General features: G+C 38.8%; 2 protein-coding genes across 5 annotated transcripts; one reads left to right on the top strand and one right to left on the bottom strand.

Annotated features, from left to right (window-relative positions):
• Positions 1–447: 447 nt before the first annotated feature.
• On the top strand, positions 448–5263 carry LOC139574137 (putative nuclease HARBI1). 4 transcript variants are annotated; one of them, XM_071398342.1, is made up of 11 exons: positions 448–1841; positions 1929–2105; positions 2196–2257; positions 2340–2426; positions 2514–2555; positions 2624–2797; positions 2877–2912; positions 3011–3565; positions 3635–3750; positions 3847–3958; positions 4053–5256. In XM_071398342.1, the coding sequence occupies exons 1-7, from the start codon at positions 1778–1780 to the stop codon at positions 2910–2912; spliced, it is 642 nt and encodes a 213-aa protein (XP_071254443.1). In that variant the 5' UTR covers positions 448–1777; the 3' UTR covers positions 3011–3565; positions 3635–3750; positions 3847–3958; positions 4053–5256. The 4 variants fall into 4 exon arrangements, with proteins under 4 accessions (XP_071254443.1, XP_071254441.1, XP_071254442.1 ...); XM_071398340.1 differs by having other exon boundaries at positions 2624–2912; positions 4053–5258; XM_071398341.1 differs by lacking the exon at positions 3635–3750 and having other exon boundaries at positions 2624–2912; positions 4053–5257.
• A 1574-nt stretch (positions 5264–6837) lies between these two features.
• Positions 6838–11717, bottom strand: LOC139574135 (uncharacterized). Its single transcript, XM_071398337.1, has 6 exons — positions 11520–11717; positions 10444–10788; positions 10015–10269; positions 9674–9829; positions 8459–8566; positions 6838–8201 (listed from the first exon to the last, which is right to left on the bottom strand). The coding sequence occupies exons 1-6, from the start codon at positions 11566–11568 to the stop codon at positions 7972–7974; spliced, it is 1143 nt and encodes a 380-aa protein (XP_071254438.1). The 5' UTR covers positions 11569–11717; the 3' UTR covers positions 6838–7971.
• Between the last annotated feature and the right edge of the window lie 5866 nt (positions 11718–17583).

Genomic DNA, 17583 nt, shown 5'->3' with positions numbered 1-17583 from the left:
CTCCCAGAGGTTTCTGTTGAATTGACCTCGAGCCGAATTTCTCGCTCCTTATCAAGAACTGAAACAAGACGGTTGGCCTTTGCCTCCCTCCTTAGGAACAGAATATTAGCTTTCTGCACTTCACCTTGTCTCACTCAGTAATTCCATACACCAAATTGCTATCCATCCTTCATTAACCCAACATATACATTCTTATATATTTAAAGTAATCAATAAGTGATGGTATGGTAACATGAATAAGTATATTTCTAGCAAGAATCAACAGTATGCAACCAATAACATTTGATTTTATGTAGACTGTGTTTATTACTTCTCATATGGGATGAATGGTAGTCCAATGCTCTGATTTTTTTTTTATCTCTATACTGTAGTATCAGAGAAGACAGGCACAACTTTTGCTTGTTTTTAAAAAACAGGATTTTATTTTCAAATTGCAATTTCCCATCGCGTAGCGGCATCAACAATGAAGCATGACAAGTGGTTCCACTGCATATTACACACGATTACATTATGTTATCAACACTTTGTTAGAAACATCATTATCTTTATTTCTCAAAATCCTCTTCTCAATTTGTTATTTTTGAATCATTTATTTTGTTTGAGACAGACATATGGTGAAATCATATATGCTTTACTTTTAGTTAACCAGAGGAGCTAACCGGATATGTTAATGTCCTGAAGAAAAGCCACAGTAGGTTGGTTTTACCCATCAGTCTGTCCTCTGGCTGAGGGGTTTCTCGACTGGTAATCATGTGACTCAAACAGTTAATGCATCAGCAACTTTAACCCACCGAAACCAGAGATGTGGAAATGTTCAGGGGAAGAAAAATATGTTCTGATGGTGTGAAAAAATATGGCAAAGTATCTTAGAATGTATTTACAACATTAGCTTATTACTGCACTAGCTCAAAATATAAATAACAAATAACAAAATGTAATATTCTCTTATTTGCTTTACAGGTACTGTGTGCGGAATTAAGATTATACTATCATGTACTATTTTAGATATGATCAGAAATGTATGTAGTTTAATTAGTGTTTGTAAAGTAAATTACTATTATTGTTATTATTTTTATTATTAAGGTTCTGGGGCCTGTTGCACAAAAGTAGAATTAAGACATCCGGGATAAATGACTCAGCTGAGCTCAATGAAGCCAAAACATGTGCGTCCAGGCTTAATTGGTTGCACAAAGACCAAGCCAGGATGAGCAGACACGGATTCATTAAGCCAGGTGAAACCAATCCTGGATAGGTGCGCGCTCACGGCTCACTCAAATAGACCCCGCCACAGATCACAGATTAACTGATTTACCATGGCAACTAGAGCCGCGTACTTTTCCCCGTCGGAAGCACAAATCCTCATGGAGGCATACGAGAGGAGGTAAAATATATAATTAAGAAGAAAGGCAACACCGCCACAGTGATAAAGCAAAGAGAAAAAGCGTGGCAAAGTATTGCAGACCGCCTGAATGCGTAAGTAGTGCACAATTACACACTCACCGCTCCGCTGAAACATCACAATTACAATTCAAATATTTAATTCACATCTCCAAAAATGCAGTTGTACTGTAATTATGAAACGGTTAAATTTTTAATTGAAATGCACTGCAGATATGAGTGAAATTGTGTAAAGTAACTCCATCACACTGTATAAAGCTATGATACATTTTTTGATATTTTTACTGAAAACAAGACAAAAATACCAAGTAATTTTTTGCAGTGTGACTCCATTAAATGTGTGTGTGTGTGTGTGTGTGTGTGTGTGTGTAGATTAAACATGAACGGGCCAAAACGGACATGGCAGCAGGTCAAAATCAAATACAAGAACATTCTGCAGAATGGTATGGTCCCTGACTAATATTTAACAAAGCACAAGCATATATTGTACCCAGAAGGTGCCTGCTCACACATTGTCTGTACTGTTTTAGCAGTGAAAAAGAATACCCACAGACAAGGCACGGGTGGTGGGTCACCAAAGGCTGACCTTACCCCAGCAGAGGACATGGCCTTGGAGCTAAATAAAGGCAGGCCCGTCTTAGAGGGGATCCCTGGGGGGAAAGAGACGAGCATAGGTTCCTCCCAAGATGCCACCCGCTTCATTCAAGGTATGTCCTTCCATCTCTACATGGGATACAACCACATTCATATTGAATCAATTTGGACTGTCTGACTTTGGTTTACCTATTGCCTTGCAGTGTCTGGCAGCACTGTGTTCCTGTTAGAGCCACCAGCACAAGCACCAGACGATGCTGATCCAGTGAGTACTCCATCAAAGGCATACTGTAGGCCTGGCATGTCTTGTCTACTAGCTTCAATATGAATCCGATTAAATGTGATAGGGTGAAGGCCCCAGTGCAGCAGCAACAGCACATGATGGAGACGATGATGAGGAGGAGACCATCTCTCTGGATTCCAGAAGGCATGAGGTATCATGTTAAGACTGTGAAAGTACTATTTACTCTACAATGGTGAGGAGTCCTCATCAAAATCAAAAAATCTAATTTCTTTTACAGGACCCAGATGCTATACAGTGGGAAAACCAGCCTGGCAACATAGTGCGTATTAATAAAAGGACACCACATCCTGCCAAATTCCAGCTGCGCTAATTGTATTGTGTTCACAGAGCTCACAAGCTATCAGAAAGTTGTATGGCAACCACCTCCGGCGCCAAATAGAACTGGCAGACATAGACATTCAGTACAAGAAGAAAAAGATGGAAAATCTTGCACTGGAGTCCGAAATAAAAAAGAGGACAATTAGGAAACTGGACCTTGAAATAAAAAAACTTGAGAGGGAGGTGAGATATGCCTTCAATGTACACTGTATGCTAACTGTAACACAAATGTATTAATCATTATTTTTCTTTCCTCCCCCAGCTCCAAGAAGATGACACAGCTCAAAATAAAAATTAGGTATATTCTCGTAAAGTCAAGTGAGCCATGACATATGAGCTCTTATTGTGAGCACACAGGACGGTGGCATCTTTCTAAGTTTTTTTTTATTTTCCCAGCAATCAGTACAACCAAGTCATCGTTATAAGGCATCGCCCTCTTTTGCCCACCCCCCCAGCACCAGGTGTGGCCACTAGCCTATATGAAGGCCCAAAATTGTGTGTTCCTTTCTGCTCTGACAATGGCATGCCCATTCGTGCGAGATGTGGTGGATGAAGAAGCACTTGTGCTGAGGAGAGCCTTCAGGCGAGAAAGGGTCTTCAGGGACCGGTTGGACCCACTGGCCTTCCCTGATGACCATCTATATGAAAGATACAGGTTTTCTGCAGATGGCATCAGGTATCTATGCAGACTACTGGGTCCCAGGATTAAGCACCGCACTGCACGGAGCCATGCACTGAGTGTGGAGCAAATGGTTTGTGTGGCCTTGCGCTTTTTTGCTAGTGGAGCCTTCCTGTACTCAGTGGGGGATGCAGAACAGCTGAACAAGGCCACAATTTGCCGCACAATAAGGAGTGTGTGTCTGGCTATCAAAGCATTAGCAGATGTCTTCATCTCCTTCCCTGGCCACAGAAGACTCTGTGACATCAAAGAGGAGTTCTATAGGATTGCAGGTAAGAGGATCTACAAATTACAGGACAACTGTTAACACATAGTAGGATACTCATTACTTTGTGTGACAGGTTTCCCCAATGTCATTGGTGCAGTGGACTGCACACACATAAGGATAAAAGCCCCCTCAGGTGCCCATGAGGCCGATTTTGTGAATAGGAAATCCTTTCACAGCATTAATGTTCAGGTGAACATAACTTTTTGATATTGTCCATTGACGAACACTCTGCATTGCCAGTGATGTGCATTGATTGGTGTAATATTCCTCATCTTATGATTTCAGATGGTCTGCAATGCTGACTGTGTGATCAGCAATGTTGTGGCAAAATGGCCTGGCTCAGTCCATGACTCCAGAATCTTTCGGGCCTCTGAAATCTATCAGTGCCTATCACAAGGTAAGCCACACAACCCCTATTTATAACCATCATGGCTGTGTCAAGAATATCACTGTGTTTATGAGGTAGTAATGATGAGATGTTGTGTTGACAGGTGAATTCTCTGGTGTGTTGCTGGGAGACAGGGGGTATGGCTGCCAGCCTTTTCTCCTGACACCTTTCACAGACCCCCAGGAAGCACAGCAGGCCTACAACCATGCCCATGCCAGGACCAGGGCCAGAGTTGAAATGACCTTTGGCCTCCTGAAGGCACGCTTTCACTGCCTTCACAAATTAAGGGTCAGCCCTGTTAGGGCATGTGATATTACTGTGGCTTGTGCTGTCCTCCACAATGTGGCCTGCCTGAGGAAGGAGAGGGCCCCCAGAGTGCCACCAGCCATGGACTGGGACAATCCGGCAATCTTCCCTGATGACGACAGTGGTCGGCTGCTGAGGGACCAATATGTGTTGAATTATTTTAGTTAGTATGTGTGCTTTCAATTTTGGTTAAATATGTCCTGCGGTGGCAGAGGAATTTGGGTTTTTTTGGGTTCGTTTTTTGACGAATTTGGCCTCTTATGATGTTTGTGCGGTATACTGTGTGTAATACAAGGCTGCAGGGAGGCTACTGCATCCATTCATTTGTCTGTTCAGTTGATGTGTATGGATTTGTCCTGCATTTATTTTAGTGTGCAGACATGCAGGGTGTGTTATATACAGACCTTTGAATGTGTATGTATCATTTTGTATACTATGCTTGGATTCTGTGCTTTCCATCTTGTAGAGTCACTGTGACTTCAGTTTCGAAAGGAGCTGATGGTTTACCTGCTTTGTTTTGTCCTTATTCAATAAAGGAACATAATGTTACACATTGTGTTTTTATATTCATATGGAATGTGTATTTGTTTATATGACAGAGTACTAGGGCCACACTGAAGAAAAAGGATAAAGTCATACATTTATGAGGCTGGTTCTTTCTGCAGAAAAGCTACATATTGTTTTGATACTTATGACAATGTGATACTTAATATTCTGGCACATCAGCATGTCTTTGTTTATGAAACCATACTGAAGTACAATTTCACGAAATGCCCCACATCTGTCATTTTAACAACTGTCCTCCTTTAAAACAACTGGTTACAATATTATGACTTGTGTTTTTTTCCCCTCTGTGGCCCTAATATTCTATCATTTTATATATAGCCTTATAGTCTATGGGAAACTGTAAATTATCTAATGATAGCAACATCATCTAAAAATCATTTTTTATCCAAAATCATTGAAATTAATGATCACAAACGTTTAAATAATAACAGTGGGTCTAGTTATATGTGATAACAATGTATAGTGAGCAGTGAAATAACTATTGGTTTCCATTTGTGGTGACTGCTGACTGACATTAGGGATGAGATTAAATAGATCCTGGAATTTAGCCTGGTCTGGAGCAGGCTAGCTCCACAGAATAAATCTCCATGGTAATTTATACCATAACATATCCTCCTGCCCCCTATCCATCTTTAGTGCAACCGGATTACGGATCAATTGAGCCAGGATCACCAAGATATCCTGGCTTAATCCCTTATCCTAGTTTTGTGCAACAGGCCCCTGGTCTTCTGCGATACAAACAGGTACACAACAAACCAGATAACTATACAATTACAGTGCCTTCAGAAAGTATTCATACCCCTTGACTTATTCCACAGTTTGTTGTGTTACAGCCTGAATTCAAAATTTATTTAAAAAAAAAGAAATCCTGTCACACTTTGATCTGTTTCGCCTGTCTTTGTGCTTGTCTCCACCCCCCTCCGGGTGTCGTCCATCTTCCCCATTATACCGTGTGCATTTATACCTGTGTTCTCTGTTTGTCTGTTGCCAGTTCGTCTTGTCTCATCAAGCCTACAAAGCCTGTTTACTTGTTTTCCCGGTTTTGATCACAAGCCTGTTTACTAGTTATCCCGGTTTTGATCACTGCCCTGACCCTGAGCTTGCCTGCCGTTCTGTACCCTTTGCCACTGCCCTGGATTACTAACCTCTGCCTGCCCTGACCCTGAGCCTGCCTGCCACTCTGTACCTTACTCTGCCCTGGGCTACCGACCTCTGCCTGCCCTTGACCTGTCGTTTGCCTGCCTCCTGTTTTAAAGTAAACGTCTGTTATTGACAATGTGAAAACATGTTTTTAGAAATTGTTGCAAATTTATTGAAATATCTAATGAATTTTTTCGCACCCCTGTATTCACACCCCTGAGTCAATACACTTTAGAATCACCTTTGGCAGTGATTACAGCTGTGAGTCTTTCTGGGTAAGTCTGTAAGAGCTTTGCACACCTGGGTAGGACAATATTTACACATTATTCTTTTAAAAGTTCTTCCAGCTATGTCAAGGTGGTTGTTGATCATTGCAAGACAGCCGTTTTCAAGTCTTGCCGTAGATTTTCAATCCAATTTAAGTTAAAACAGTAACTAGACCACTCAGGAACATTCCATGTCATCTTAGTAAGCAACTCCAGTGTATATTTGGCCTTATGTTTTAGGTTATTGTCCTGCTGAAAGGTGAATTTGTATCCCAGGGTATGTTGGAAAGCAGACAGAACCAGGTTTTCCTCTAGGATTTTGCCTGTGCTTAGCTCAATTCCGTTTCTTTCTATCCTAAAAAACTCCCTAGTCCTTGCCAATAACAAACATACCCATAACATGATGCAGCCACCACCATTTTTGAAAATATGAAGAGTGATAGTCATTTATGTGTTGTGTTGGATTTGCCCCAAACATAACACTTTGTATTCAGGATATTAAGTTAATTTCTTTGCCACTCTATTATTGCACACAGAGGTGACTTTTTACTCCTGAACTTATTTTTGCATTCTATAACAAAAGGCTTGAAAATTTACTGACTCAAGACATTTTTGATTTTCAGTTTTTATTAATTTGTAAACATTTAAAAAAAACATAATTCCACTTTGACATTATTGTGTGTAAACCAGTGACACAACATCTCATTTTAATCCATTTTAAATTCAGGCTGTAACAACACAATGTGGAAAAAGTCGAGGGGTGTGAAAACGTTCTGAAGGCACCGTAAGCCCCGAAAGGCAAGAAAAGCAAAAATTTGTAATCTCAATCACATGTTTGTTTGCTTCAAGACTAATGAGTCTTAAGTCTACACAATGTTATTTACAAGGAGCGGTTCACATCTTTTTTCACACATATCTGTTAGTAATTTTATTCTCCATTAAATACATTTATTTCACTCTACAATTCCACTTTTTCATAGTATGAATGTCCTTATTTAACCAATGTGCTGTAATACATTTATTTGCTGCAGACAAGAGTATAATCAATAGATAAGCATTTTGAGTGAAGCACTCGTTGGGTCTTTTGCCAGGGAGCATTTAAATATATTGTTTACAAAGTCAAAAACATAATTCCAGAAGTTCATCATTCTAGAACAAGACCCCAAAATAAGTGGATAGTTTGTGAACAATTCCCCACATTTTCTCCAGTATTCACCGGTTCTTTCTTTACTTATCTTCACCATTGTTTCTGGTGTTAGAAAGTACCCAAAATGGTATTGCCTCCTAAGTTTCATTTTCAATGTTCTCCCCAAGTTCAGATTCCCACTTGCACTTAGTTTGCAGAGTATTGCGCTGTGCCATGATATCAACACATTGGTACAGCTTTATTTGTTTACTACTTTTTCTATGGGAGAGGGCTCACCCTTTGTTATTACCCATTTGGGGTGTTTCAGTAAATAGTCTCTTAGCTGTAAATAGCTAAAGAAATCTGACTTTGGCAAATGGAAGTCTGAACTTAGTTCGTCAAATGATTTAACTTGGTTGTTCTTTAAGACTTGGTGTACATATTGCAAATTAAGTAATGACCACGTTTGAAAACCTAAATCTAGTGACAATGGGACGAAATCTGTAAGATATGCAATACCTGTTAGGGATGATATGTCCATATGAAGATGGAAACTGCGTAGTACTTTCTTCCAAATCAGCCTCCTTCTGTCATAGTGAATCTAGATAGTACCTTGCTCAATGGCCTTTGCGTACCCTGGCGTACACACAGTCCTCCTCCCCAGGTGTGTCTACCTTCCGCCGGGGACCCTGTAATGTTTTATTCTGTCCACACTCCACCTCCATTGGCTGATGGGGAGCCCCAGTGATTTTCACCTGTCTGTACTCCACCTTTCTTTCCTGCTGTCTCATCTGCTTCTTCAGTATCCTGATATTCGCGTATTCCACATCCTGACTGTCAACATTAACTGTGTAGAGAGAGAGTGAGAGAGAGAGAGAGAAAGAGAGAGCGAGAGAGAGTCAGATTGCATCTTAATATTTTACTGGCAAGACTGACATTGTAAATTAACCGTGTTTTTTGAAACTGCACTGTTGGTTAGGGGCTCGTAAGTAAGCATTTCACTGTAAGGTTGTATTCGGCGCATGTGACTAATACAATTTGATTTGATTTGATATTGTAGTACTTTAAAAAAAGATGAAGAGCTACAGCTAAATATCCTCTAACCTGAAGTCTTTGGAGGTTTCTTTTTCTTCTGGACACAGTAAACGACCAACACCATCACTAGGACAAGGACTACGCCTGCCAGAGACCCTGCTACCATCCCTATGATCTCTGGGTAAAAGAGAGGAAACAGAGACAGAACAACATATAAGCATGAAGGTTGTTTCAATGTAGCATGAAGGTCGGTTCATTGCAACCACTGTTACTACATAAAAGGCCATGAAATCCATCATTAGTATTTATGATAACTAGATAGTAAATTGTGGGACTTGCTTAAGCTGTTTTAAATGATTTTTGTGGTAGTGGAAAAAGTGTTCAGATTTGAGATTTGAAAAGCAGAGAAGTAGATTAAGATTTCATTTGGCTCCAAGTGTTTGTCTAAGTTGTTGTGAAAGTGGTCAAAATGTCAGTTGTTTGTAAAAGTCGACACGAAAAGTAGTTGATGCAATTAATACAACAGCTGTTACTGTTGATTGGCAGATGACCATTCTGTTCTGATTTCAGATTTGAAAAGCAGAGAAGTAGACCAAGATAGCATACCCTTTAAGTTTTTGTCTAACTGGTTGGGAAAGTGGTCAAAATGTCTGTTGTTTGTAAAAGTTTACAGAAAATGTAGTTGATGTTATTACAATAACTGCATAATTTGATCGGTAGAAGATCATTATGTTCTGATTTCAGATTTGAGTAGCAGAGAAGTAGGCGGAGCAGTCATATGCTCAAATTTTTATTCTAACTTGATGGAAAAGTGGTCGAAATGTCAGTTACTTGGAAAAGCTGAGAGGAAATGTAGTTGATGCGATTACTAAAACAGCTGTTTCATTTGATGGGCAGAAGATAATTCTGTTCCGATTTCAAATTTAAATAGCACAGGAGCAAACTTATATTTCATACACTTTCTAAGTCTATCGTCTAAGTTGTCGGGCAAGTGGTCAAAGTAGCTGATTTAGGTCTGAGGTTACATTGTTTAGAGTGAATCGAATAGAATTTTGGAAGTCATGATGTCACAATGGGTCCTTTATTATTTTTGAGGAAATCCTATTAAAGTTGATGGCGGCCCAAAAAAAAGGACAACAAGTTTAAACAGTGTGCTAAAAATGGCGCTACAAAGAATTATAATATATAATATTATAATATATAATATATATATAATATATTATATATTATGATTTAGAGTGGGATGATTTAGAGTGGAGGTCACTAGATTGTCAGGTCACTTACCTTTGGTTGCCTCTGTTTTATCTGTTTTACTGGTGAAGGCATTTGTCACAGTTGTGTGTGCCACTGTTGTAAGCTCAATACACAGGGTATTACCAGTGGCAATCACCCACTCTGATATCTTTGTCCCGTTGGAAGTGCAGTTAACATACATAATCCCTGCAGATGATCAAATAAACAGGAATTTTATACGTATCTGAATTGAACACTGGCAAATGGATAGTGCTTCCTTAACAGTTCAATGTCCATTGATAAAGATTGATCATCATCATTATTATCAGTAATCACTGATATTATTTTACATAATATATTGGAATAACAACATTTATTAAACTGTAGCTTACCCTCACAGGGGGAGATTATTTTGCTCACAGTAACACTGTTGATGTTGTTTTTGACGGTGCAGGTGAGATCTCCAGACTGGCCTCTCTTCAGTGTTATGGTGTTCGTCTTGTCACCAGGGGAGGCCTCAGTGTCTCTATGTGTGTGTCCGTCCAGAGTCCAGTTGTACTGAGGACCGTCCCCCTCAGAGGAGCAGGACACCCTCATCTCTCCATGGGTCAGACACTGAGAGGACAGCTGAGGAGATGACACTGGGGCTGTGGAGGAAGAAGAATCGACATCTGTAGACATTTGCAGACTTTCGCAAAAACAAAGGAGAAAACACTTCTTCTAGAAGTAGAAGGCCACAGAAGCTTTTGCAGTCAAGTTATTATAGTTATAATTAGTGTTTGTCAATATGAGATTTTTAAAGGGTTATCCAGTTACTGTACCTTCAATAAACAGTTGTAGTCTCCTGGTCACCAATTGTACCCCATCTGAATTAAATGTTTCTAGTTTATATTCAGCAGAATCATTCCTTTCTGTGTTATCTATCCTAAATGTCCCGTTGTTGACAAAGAAGTGTGCTCTGGTTTCAATGGATTTGTGGAATTTCACTATTTCTGGGTGTTTGTTTTTAATTTTGAGCATAATTTTAGCAGCATCATTGGATTCGGTTTTTAATACTATGTCAAGGACTCCACTGACAACGTTTATCAGCTGGAGAAAGACAGTTCCTCCCAGAGCTCCATAACACTGAGCTCCATCCAGTGTAGCATTACAGGGGGTCTCCATGCCTGAAAATCAAGAGGAAAATAGACACTGAGTGACTATCACTGTCCTAGTTTTGTAACAATCGTTGTTGGAAGGATTGGACCAAGGTGCAGCGTGGAATGCGTTCATCATTTTTATTCATGTGAACCAGCAACAAAACAATAAAGAGTAACAAAACGTACAGCTTTGTAGGGCTAAAAAGCAACAATACAAAATCAAGATCCCACAAACAACAGGTGGGAAAAGGCTGCCTAAATATGTTCCCCAATCAGAGACAACGATAGACAGCTGCCTCTGATTGGGAACCATACCAGGCCAACATAGAAAAAAAACTAGACTACCCACCCTAGTCACACCCTGACCTAACCAACATAGAGAAATAAAAGGTTCTCTAAGGTCAGGGCGTGACAAGTTTTGAGGTTTAATTTTATGGATGAGAATACAAGCAACAGTATAACCAAACCAATGACATCAAGGTAATAGGCAACATAACAGTACCTCAGTCAGTTATAATTATCACAGGACAATTAATAAAAAGACATCTGTCTTTTTCAGTGTTTTGAATATTGTCTCTGTATCTATCATTAGTCATTATGAGAGGGATTAATTTGACAAAAGTGATTCTGAGTAGCCTATAGTATACCACAAAGAGCTTTGATCTCATGGTTCACGTTCTGCATAAAATTAACAAGGCTCTTTACTGTATATCATGCGTAAAACAAGAGGGAAATCGACACGTAAAGAAACTTCTTACCATGAGACACTGCTGCTAACATCACCAACAGTCCAAACAGAGCCTGCATGTCTCTTCACAACACAGGGCTCAAGTTAACAAATTAAGATATACTGTACTGTAACAAAATCCTCTATTTTCGATGCAGTGCTGAATTTCAATAACTTGACAATTTACAACATTAAAAAAACCTATGCCAACGTGGTATGAAAGACACTCCAGCTGTCCTCGTCAATCATCAGAATTCACTTTGTTGTTGACAAGCAAATTAAATTATTAATAGGTTCTGACACAGGAAAGAGGAACAGCCTCATCAAAGTTTCACTTGTTCACTACATAAACAGCCAGGCTGGGTTTATTCATGCCTCTTGATGTGTAACATCAGACAAGTTGTACAAAAGTGCTAAGTGAGTCTACACTCTCAGAAAAATAGGTCATATCTAGAACCTAAAAGGGTTCTCCGACTGTTCCCTTTCCACAGAGGGTTCTACATGGAATTCAGAAGGCTTCTACCTCTAAGAGTGTACTTTTGAGTGTAATGAAATGTTCGCGCCTGAGAAAATGACACCTTGTTCGCTTCGTCAGGGCAGTGGTCAGCTTTAACATACTGTACAAGCTTTTCATCCCTGAAATGAACACATTCCCTTCTTCACAATACAAGGAGTAGGCTCTTTCAGTCCATTTAAGGTTGTGACATTATAAAAAATACATGAAGGAGAGAGGGAGAGGAGGACAGGTGAGAGAAATACAAAGTGAAACAGAGAGGACTCGCAGACTCAAATTCCAATGCTTCCCAAATGGTTGTTTGTGACTCATTGATGACATCGACCGGTTGTAACTGATACCTTTTGGGTTGCAGCGAGACAGAATAACAATAAATCATAATGGACTGCATTTATAGAGCAATTCCTGGGAGCTCAAACCGTGATGAATTGGGTTTGTTCATTAGATGCAAAATAGGAACGGAAACCAAAAAAGGAACCATTCTTCCTTAGAGGACACTAGAGGTCTATCCTTTCAATCACAAACTTCTGCAGTGAATGACAACTTTTACTACTGCACAATAACCTTGTTGAGAGTTTGTAAAAAATAAATAATACATCAATAAATAAAACATTCAATCAGTAACAGAGAATATGACAAATGTAGAGACAGTTGTTGGGTTATTTATTTAGGTAAAGAATGTACAAAACCCTCAGTAGTGAATTTCATGAAATATAAACAGTAATATGGGAAAATTGATATCATTTGTTACAGTAACAGTATCAGTATCAGTCCTATTTGCCAACGTACAATCATTGGATAACAAAATAGACGAGCTACAATAACGAATATCCTACCAACGGGACATTCAAATCTGTAGTAGCAAATGTTTCCCCAAGTCATGGCTGAACGACGACATGTATAAAATACAGCTGGCGGGATGTACGCTGCAATGGCAAGATAGAACATCTGCCTCCGGTAAGACAAGTGGTGGCGGTCTGTGTGTATTCGTAAACAACAGCTGGTGCCCCAAATCTAATATTAAGGAAGTTTCGAGGTTTTTCTCACTTGAGGTAGAGTATCTCATGATAAGGTAGACCACACATGAGGGTTACTGTATGTAAGCCTTCAAAGGCGTATTTAACCCCCCAAAACATGTTTTCATAGATTAATAATTAATTTGACACAGTCCCTCACAAATCATGCATGACAACATTCAATCTTTCAATATAAATTGCATTTGGCTTCTATGGAATATTCTTATTTGGCAAATAGATGTGAGTTTTTTAGATCCTGACCTCCAATGATCAGTGGTACTCCTCTGGTCTCCAAGTATCTGAATTAAAGATTTCAAAACAATATTCAGCAGAATCACTCCTCTCTGTGTTATTTATTTTAAATGTCCCATTATTGATAAATAACTCTGATCTGGCTTTAATGAATTCATGGATGACTTTGTTTTGTTTCATTTTGAATATCTCTGTATTAGCACCAGTGGGGTCTTTTTTGAATTTGAGTTTGGATCCTGTGGCATCATTCATCAGCTGGAGATACACAGTTCCTCCCAGAGCTCCGTAACACAACATGTTCTATGTAGCATTACAGTATGTCTCCATGCCTGAGGATAGAAAAAAATAGCTGTTTTGTTGATAGTGATGATAAGTGTAAATCCTTTGCTAAAACTTTATTAATAGCATTTCACTTTGTGACATTTTGCTTGCCCAAACTTTTATTGTTTAAAGAACGTATGAAAGAGATTGGTGTGTTTTTTTCACTATATGATCATGGCATGCATGGGGTTTGTCAAAGACAGACATCTGTTTAAAATCACTTGATGGTTTCATTTCATAGAGACAAATAATAATGTTTTATTGCAAAATGCTATATATCCACTCTCAGATAAGAAAGTAGTACTGCTATGTTTTACACAGTCAAATACAACAAATAACTACATTTTTAATAAGGAACTGTACAAATTATACATTTGTGACATCTATATTCAATACAGTACGATGAGATTTGTATGTAAAACATTTACATTTGAGTCATTTAGCAGATGATGTTATCCAGAGGGACTTACAGTAATCAAGTGCAATTTAAAATTGTATCTTAAGTGGGACAACCACAAATCACAGTCAAATATACAGCATACAAAGATTCCATTCCAGCTGAACAATGGAAACAATATATATCGCTTTGCAAAAAGAAGACATTTTATGAAATCTATGAATAAAAATAAAATCTGAGATCATTAATATTTTACAAACACGTGAAGGTGTGAAAAACACAAATGGGAAAAATTGGTGGCTATATCATTTTTGTAGAAATAAAAAGTCATCAATTCATGAGAAAGGCCACAGCAAATGTTGTAGCAGGTCAGATATGTTCCTCTGGATGCTATTGCTGAAGAAGGGATGATGCCTCTACATGCTAGGCTGGTCCCATAATACAGTATATGTTATTCTATCATTATTTACATTTGAGTAATTTAGCAACTTAGAACATACATTTTAGTACTGGTCTCCCTTGGGAATTGAACCTACAACCCTGGCATTGTGAGCACCACGCTCTACCGACTGAGCCACACCGAGTCAAACATGAGATATTTGTCATGAAAATGAACAAACACAGAGATGAGTGGCTACACAGTACTAACAGACTGGACCACTATATGTAAGCCACTAGAGGGCTATTTTCCTCTAAATAACAAAAATACAATAATGAGCGTTGTACTGAGTCAGCTAAATATAATGTTTACCACCAGACAAACAATAGTAGCCTACTTTCCGTTGCATTTGTGATCTGAACATGTGTTTATTTAGGTGAAAAAGCAGTACTCTATTCTGGATAGAGAACATGCACACACAAAATAACAAATAAAAAATTCCAACAAAAAATGTAACAAGTAATTGATGAATTAAGACAAGATAAAATGACAGAGTATGTAGTAGTACACAGTTATTTGAAATACAATTAAGCACAACATCGAAAAGCCAATTTACCCACATTAAGCCTCCATTGTGTCCTCTGGCACCCTGGACTGAGCAAGAGAGAAAGATTTCATCTGAGATGTTTGCATGCTTGTCTTGCTGATGTAGTCTTCCACTGGTGATTATCCAGTCTGATATCTTTGCCCCACTGGGCAAATATATAATAAAAAAAAACAGGAATCATACAGCATCCCAGATGAAAACTGGCCTATATAACATGATTTTTGTTAACAGGTCGATTTCTGACGATAACAATAACGATGGTCATTATATTTTTCATGTTTCTAATTGAATGATAATACAAATAGTGCTGACTGTATTACAGAAGGCTACAGCTTACCTAGATAAGGCGACATTGTCTTTCTGATGTCAACACTTCTGATCTGGTTTCTGATGGTGCAGGTAAGATCTACAGGTAGGCCTTTCCTCAGAGTGATGGTGCTTCTTTCGTAACAAGGACAGTCCTCACTGTCTCTCAGCATCTGTCCGTCCAGAGTCTAGCTGTATTGGGGAGCATCACCCTCAGAGGAGCAGGACACCCTCGTCTCTCCATGGGACAGACACTCAGAGGACAGCTGAGGATGGGACACTGGGGCGGAGGAGGAAGAAGAATAGACAGCTTTTTAGCCAATTATGTAAAAAGTTAATAGACAGTGGGTAAAGACAGGAAATTGATAGTGACTAAATACGGAGCTTAGTTATCTGTGGTTTAAAAAAAAAAAGTATTTTTCTTGCCCTTGACCTTTCAGGTTTCGAGTGGAAGACTTCTACACAATATCCGGCAATCACTTGCAGTTGTTATTTTAACATTAACGACAGAGAACCGTAATCTAAAAGATCCAAAATATTTAGAAAAAAGTGATTCAGGCTGTCTTTCAGAATGTATTTTAGTCAATATATCTGAATCACATGTGAGGTCTTTTAAACACACCTAGACTCTACTGACGCACCGGTGAGTCAATATAAGTAACATAATAAAAAAATCGGTCAGTTTAAGCTAGAGATATCTGTTTTTTATATGGGTAGCGTTTCAATCCACCACATATGCCTATGGCGGTCTTCCACATCTGCAGTGGAAGGTGGCCGAGCTACAGCGGTATTTGTCAGACAATGAGACATCCAGAAAATCGGTCTTCTCACCAAAACCGGGTGTAGCGTCCGAAAGGTTTGGCCTACAAACTAATATGACCACTCCATTGACAGATGAGATTCTCACAAACAAGTCTGAAGTCAGTAGCAAACATGATGGTGTTCTCTGTTTTGCTCTAAGACCCCCACACGTTTCACGAGACTTGTCTGAAGGTAACCAACCGGTACCGGTTAAAAAAATGAATGGAAGTATGGAGGTAGTTTTGTGTCTACCCCAAAAAAGGGGTTAAATATGTGTCAAAACAACACAAATATCCAGTGCTTTCTTCTATCTCCTAGATATATAGGGCAGACACTTCAAAAAGGTAATGCTCATTTTTTTACCCTTCATGGATGTGTTATTCAATGTGTTTATATGGGATTTGGTACCTATTTATTAAATATTTTTTATATATATATTTTTCAGAGGACAGCTGAGGAGAGGACACTGGGGCTGATTATGGAATGAGAAAAGACAGCTATTATTTCATTCTATAAAACAGTCATGAAGGTTAGGTAATGGTTAAGGTTAGGGCTAGGGATACTTAGAGTTAGTGGATAGTTAGTTAAATAGTTTGTTGACAGTTAGTTAAACATCTATAAACCATCTATTGGCGACTATCCACATAAAGTGTTTCAAAGTTCTATACCTTCAGTAACCAGGAGTAGGTCTATTTGTCTTGTGTTCAGAAGCATCCCCTCTGAGTTGTAAATGTTCAAGTCATATTTTCCATAATCAGCCGTCTCTGTGTTACTGAGCATCAACATCCCACCTTCCACATAGAACACTGCTCTGTGTTTTAATGGGGGGTTTGTTGTGCCACAATCTTATTCAAACGGTCACTAAAGCTGCTTGAACACTCTAGCTATGTATTGTGTTTGTAGGTAGCTATGTTCTACAGGAAAGGAAGTGTTTAAACAGATTCACTTTCATTTCGCAGTGTCAGTAATGATTATTTAATAACCCTTGTGTGGTGTTCATGTCTTTGCAATTCACCCAATGTTCGCGAGTCTGATTGTTTTTAAAACAATACAGCCATAACAATTTATGTAAAAATACGAAATACTTATATCAATTACAAGCAATATACCGCCGCTAGATCACATTTATCAATAAAAGTGATATTTGTTTTTTGGGATAAAATGTGATTTTTGAAAGCAAAAATCAATTATAATCAAGACATGGGTGGAATAAATCATGTTTATCTTGAACAAATATAAATTAAACCAGGTTTTCATCACTATTGATGTTGATTGCTTTGAACTGAACAAATTGGAAGGACAAATGTTACATACAGCATTTAATGGAAATGATAAATGAGTCCCATTGAACACAAATTAAGGTCAGTTTACACACCACATGAGGGACAGGGTTTTACTGTGTGTGTGTTGCAAATGTATTTCTTGCACTTGATGCATGTGTACTGTGTCTTCCTGTCCTTCTTGGGTCCACACACATCGCAGCGCTTCTTGTTGCTACCGGC

The sequence above is a fragment of the Salvelinus alpinus genome, chromosome 4, assembly GCF_045679555.1.
Source record: "Salvelinus alpinus chromosome 4, SLU_Salpinus.1, whole genome shotgun sequence".
Lineage (NCBI taxonomy): Eukaryota > Metazoa > Chordata > Actinopteri > Salmoniformes > Salmonidae > Salvelinus > Salvelinus alpinus.
Note: the sequence above shows the minus strand (reverse complement) of the source record. Positions and strands in the feature narration are given on the sequence as shown.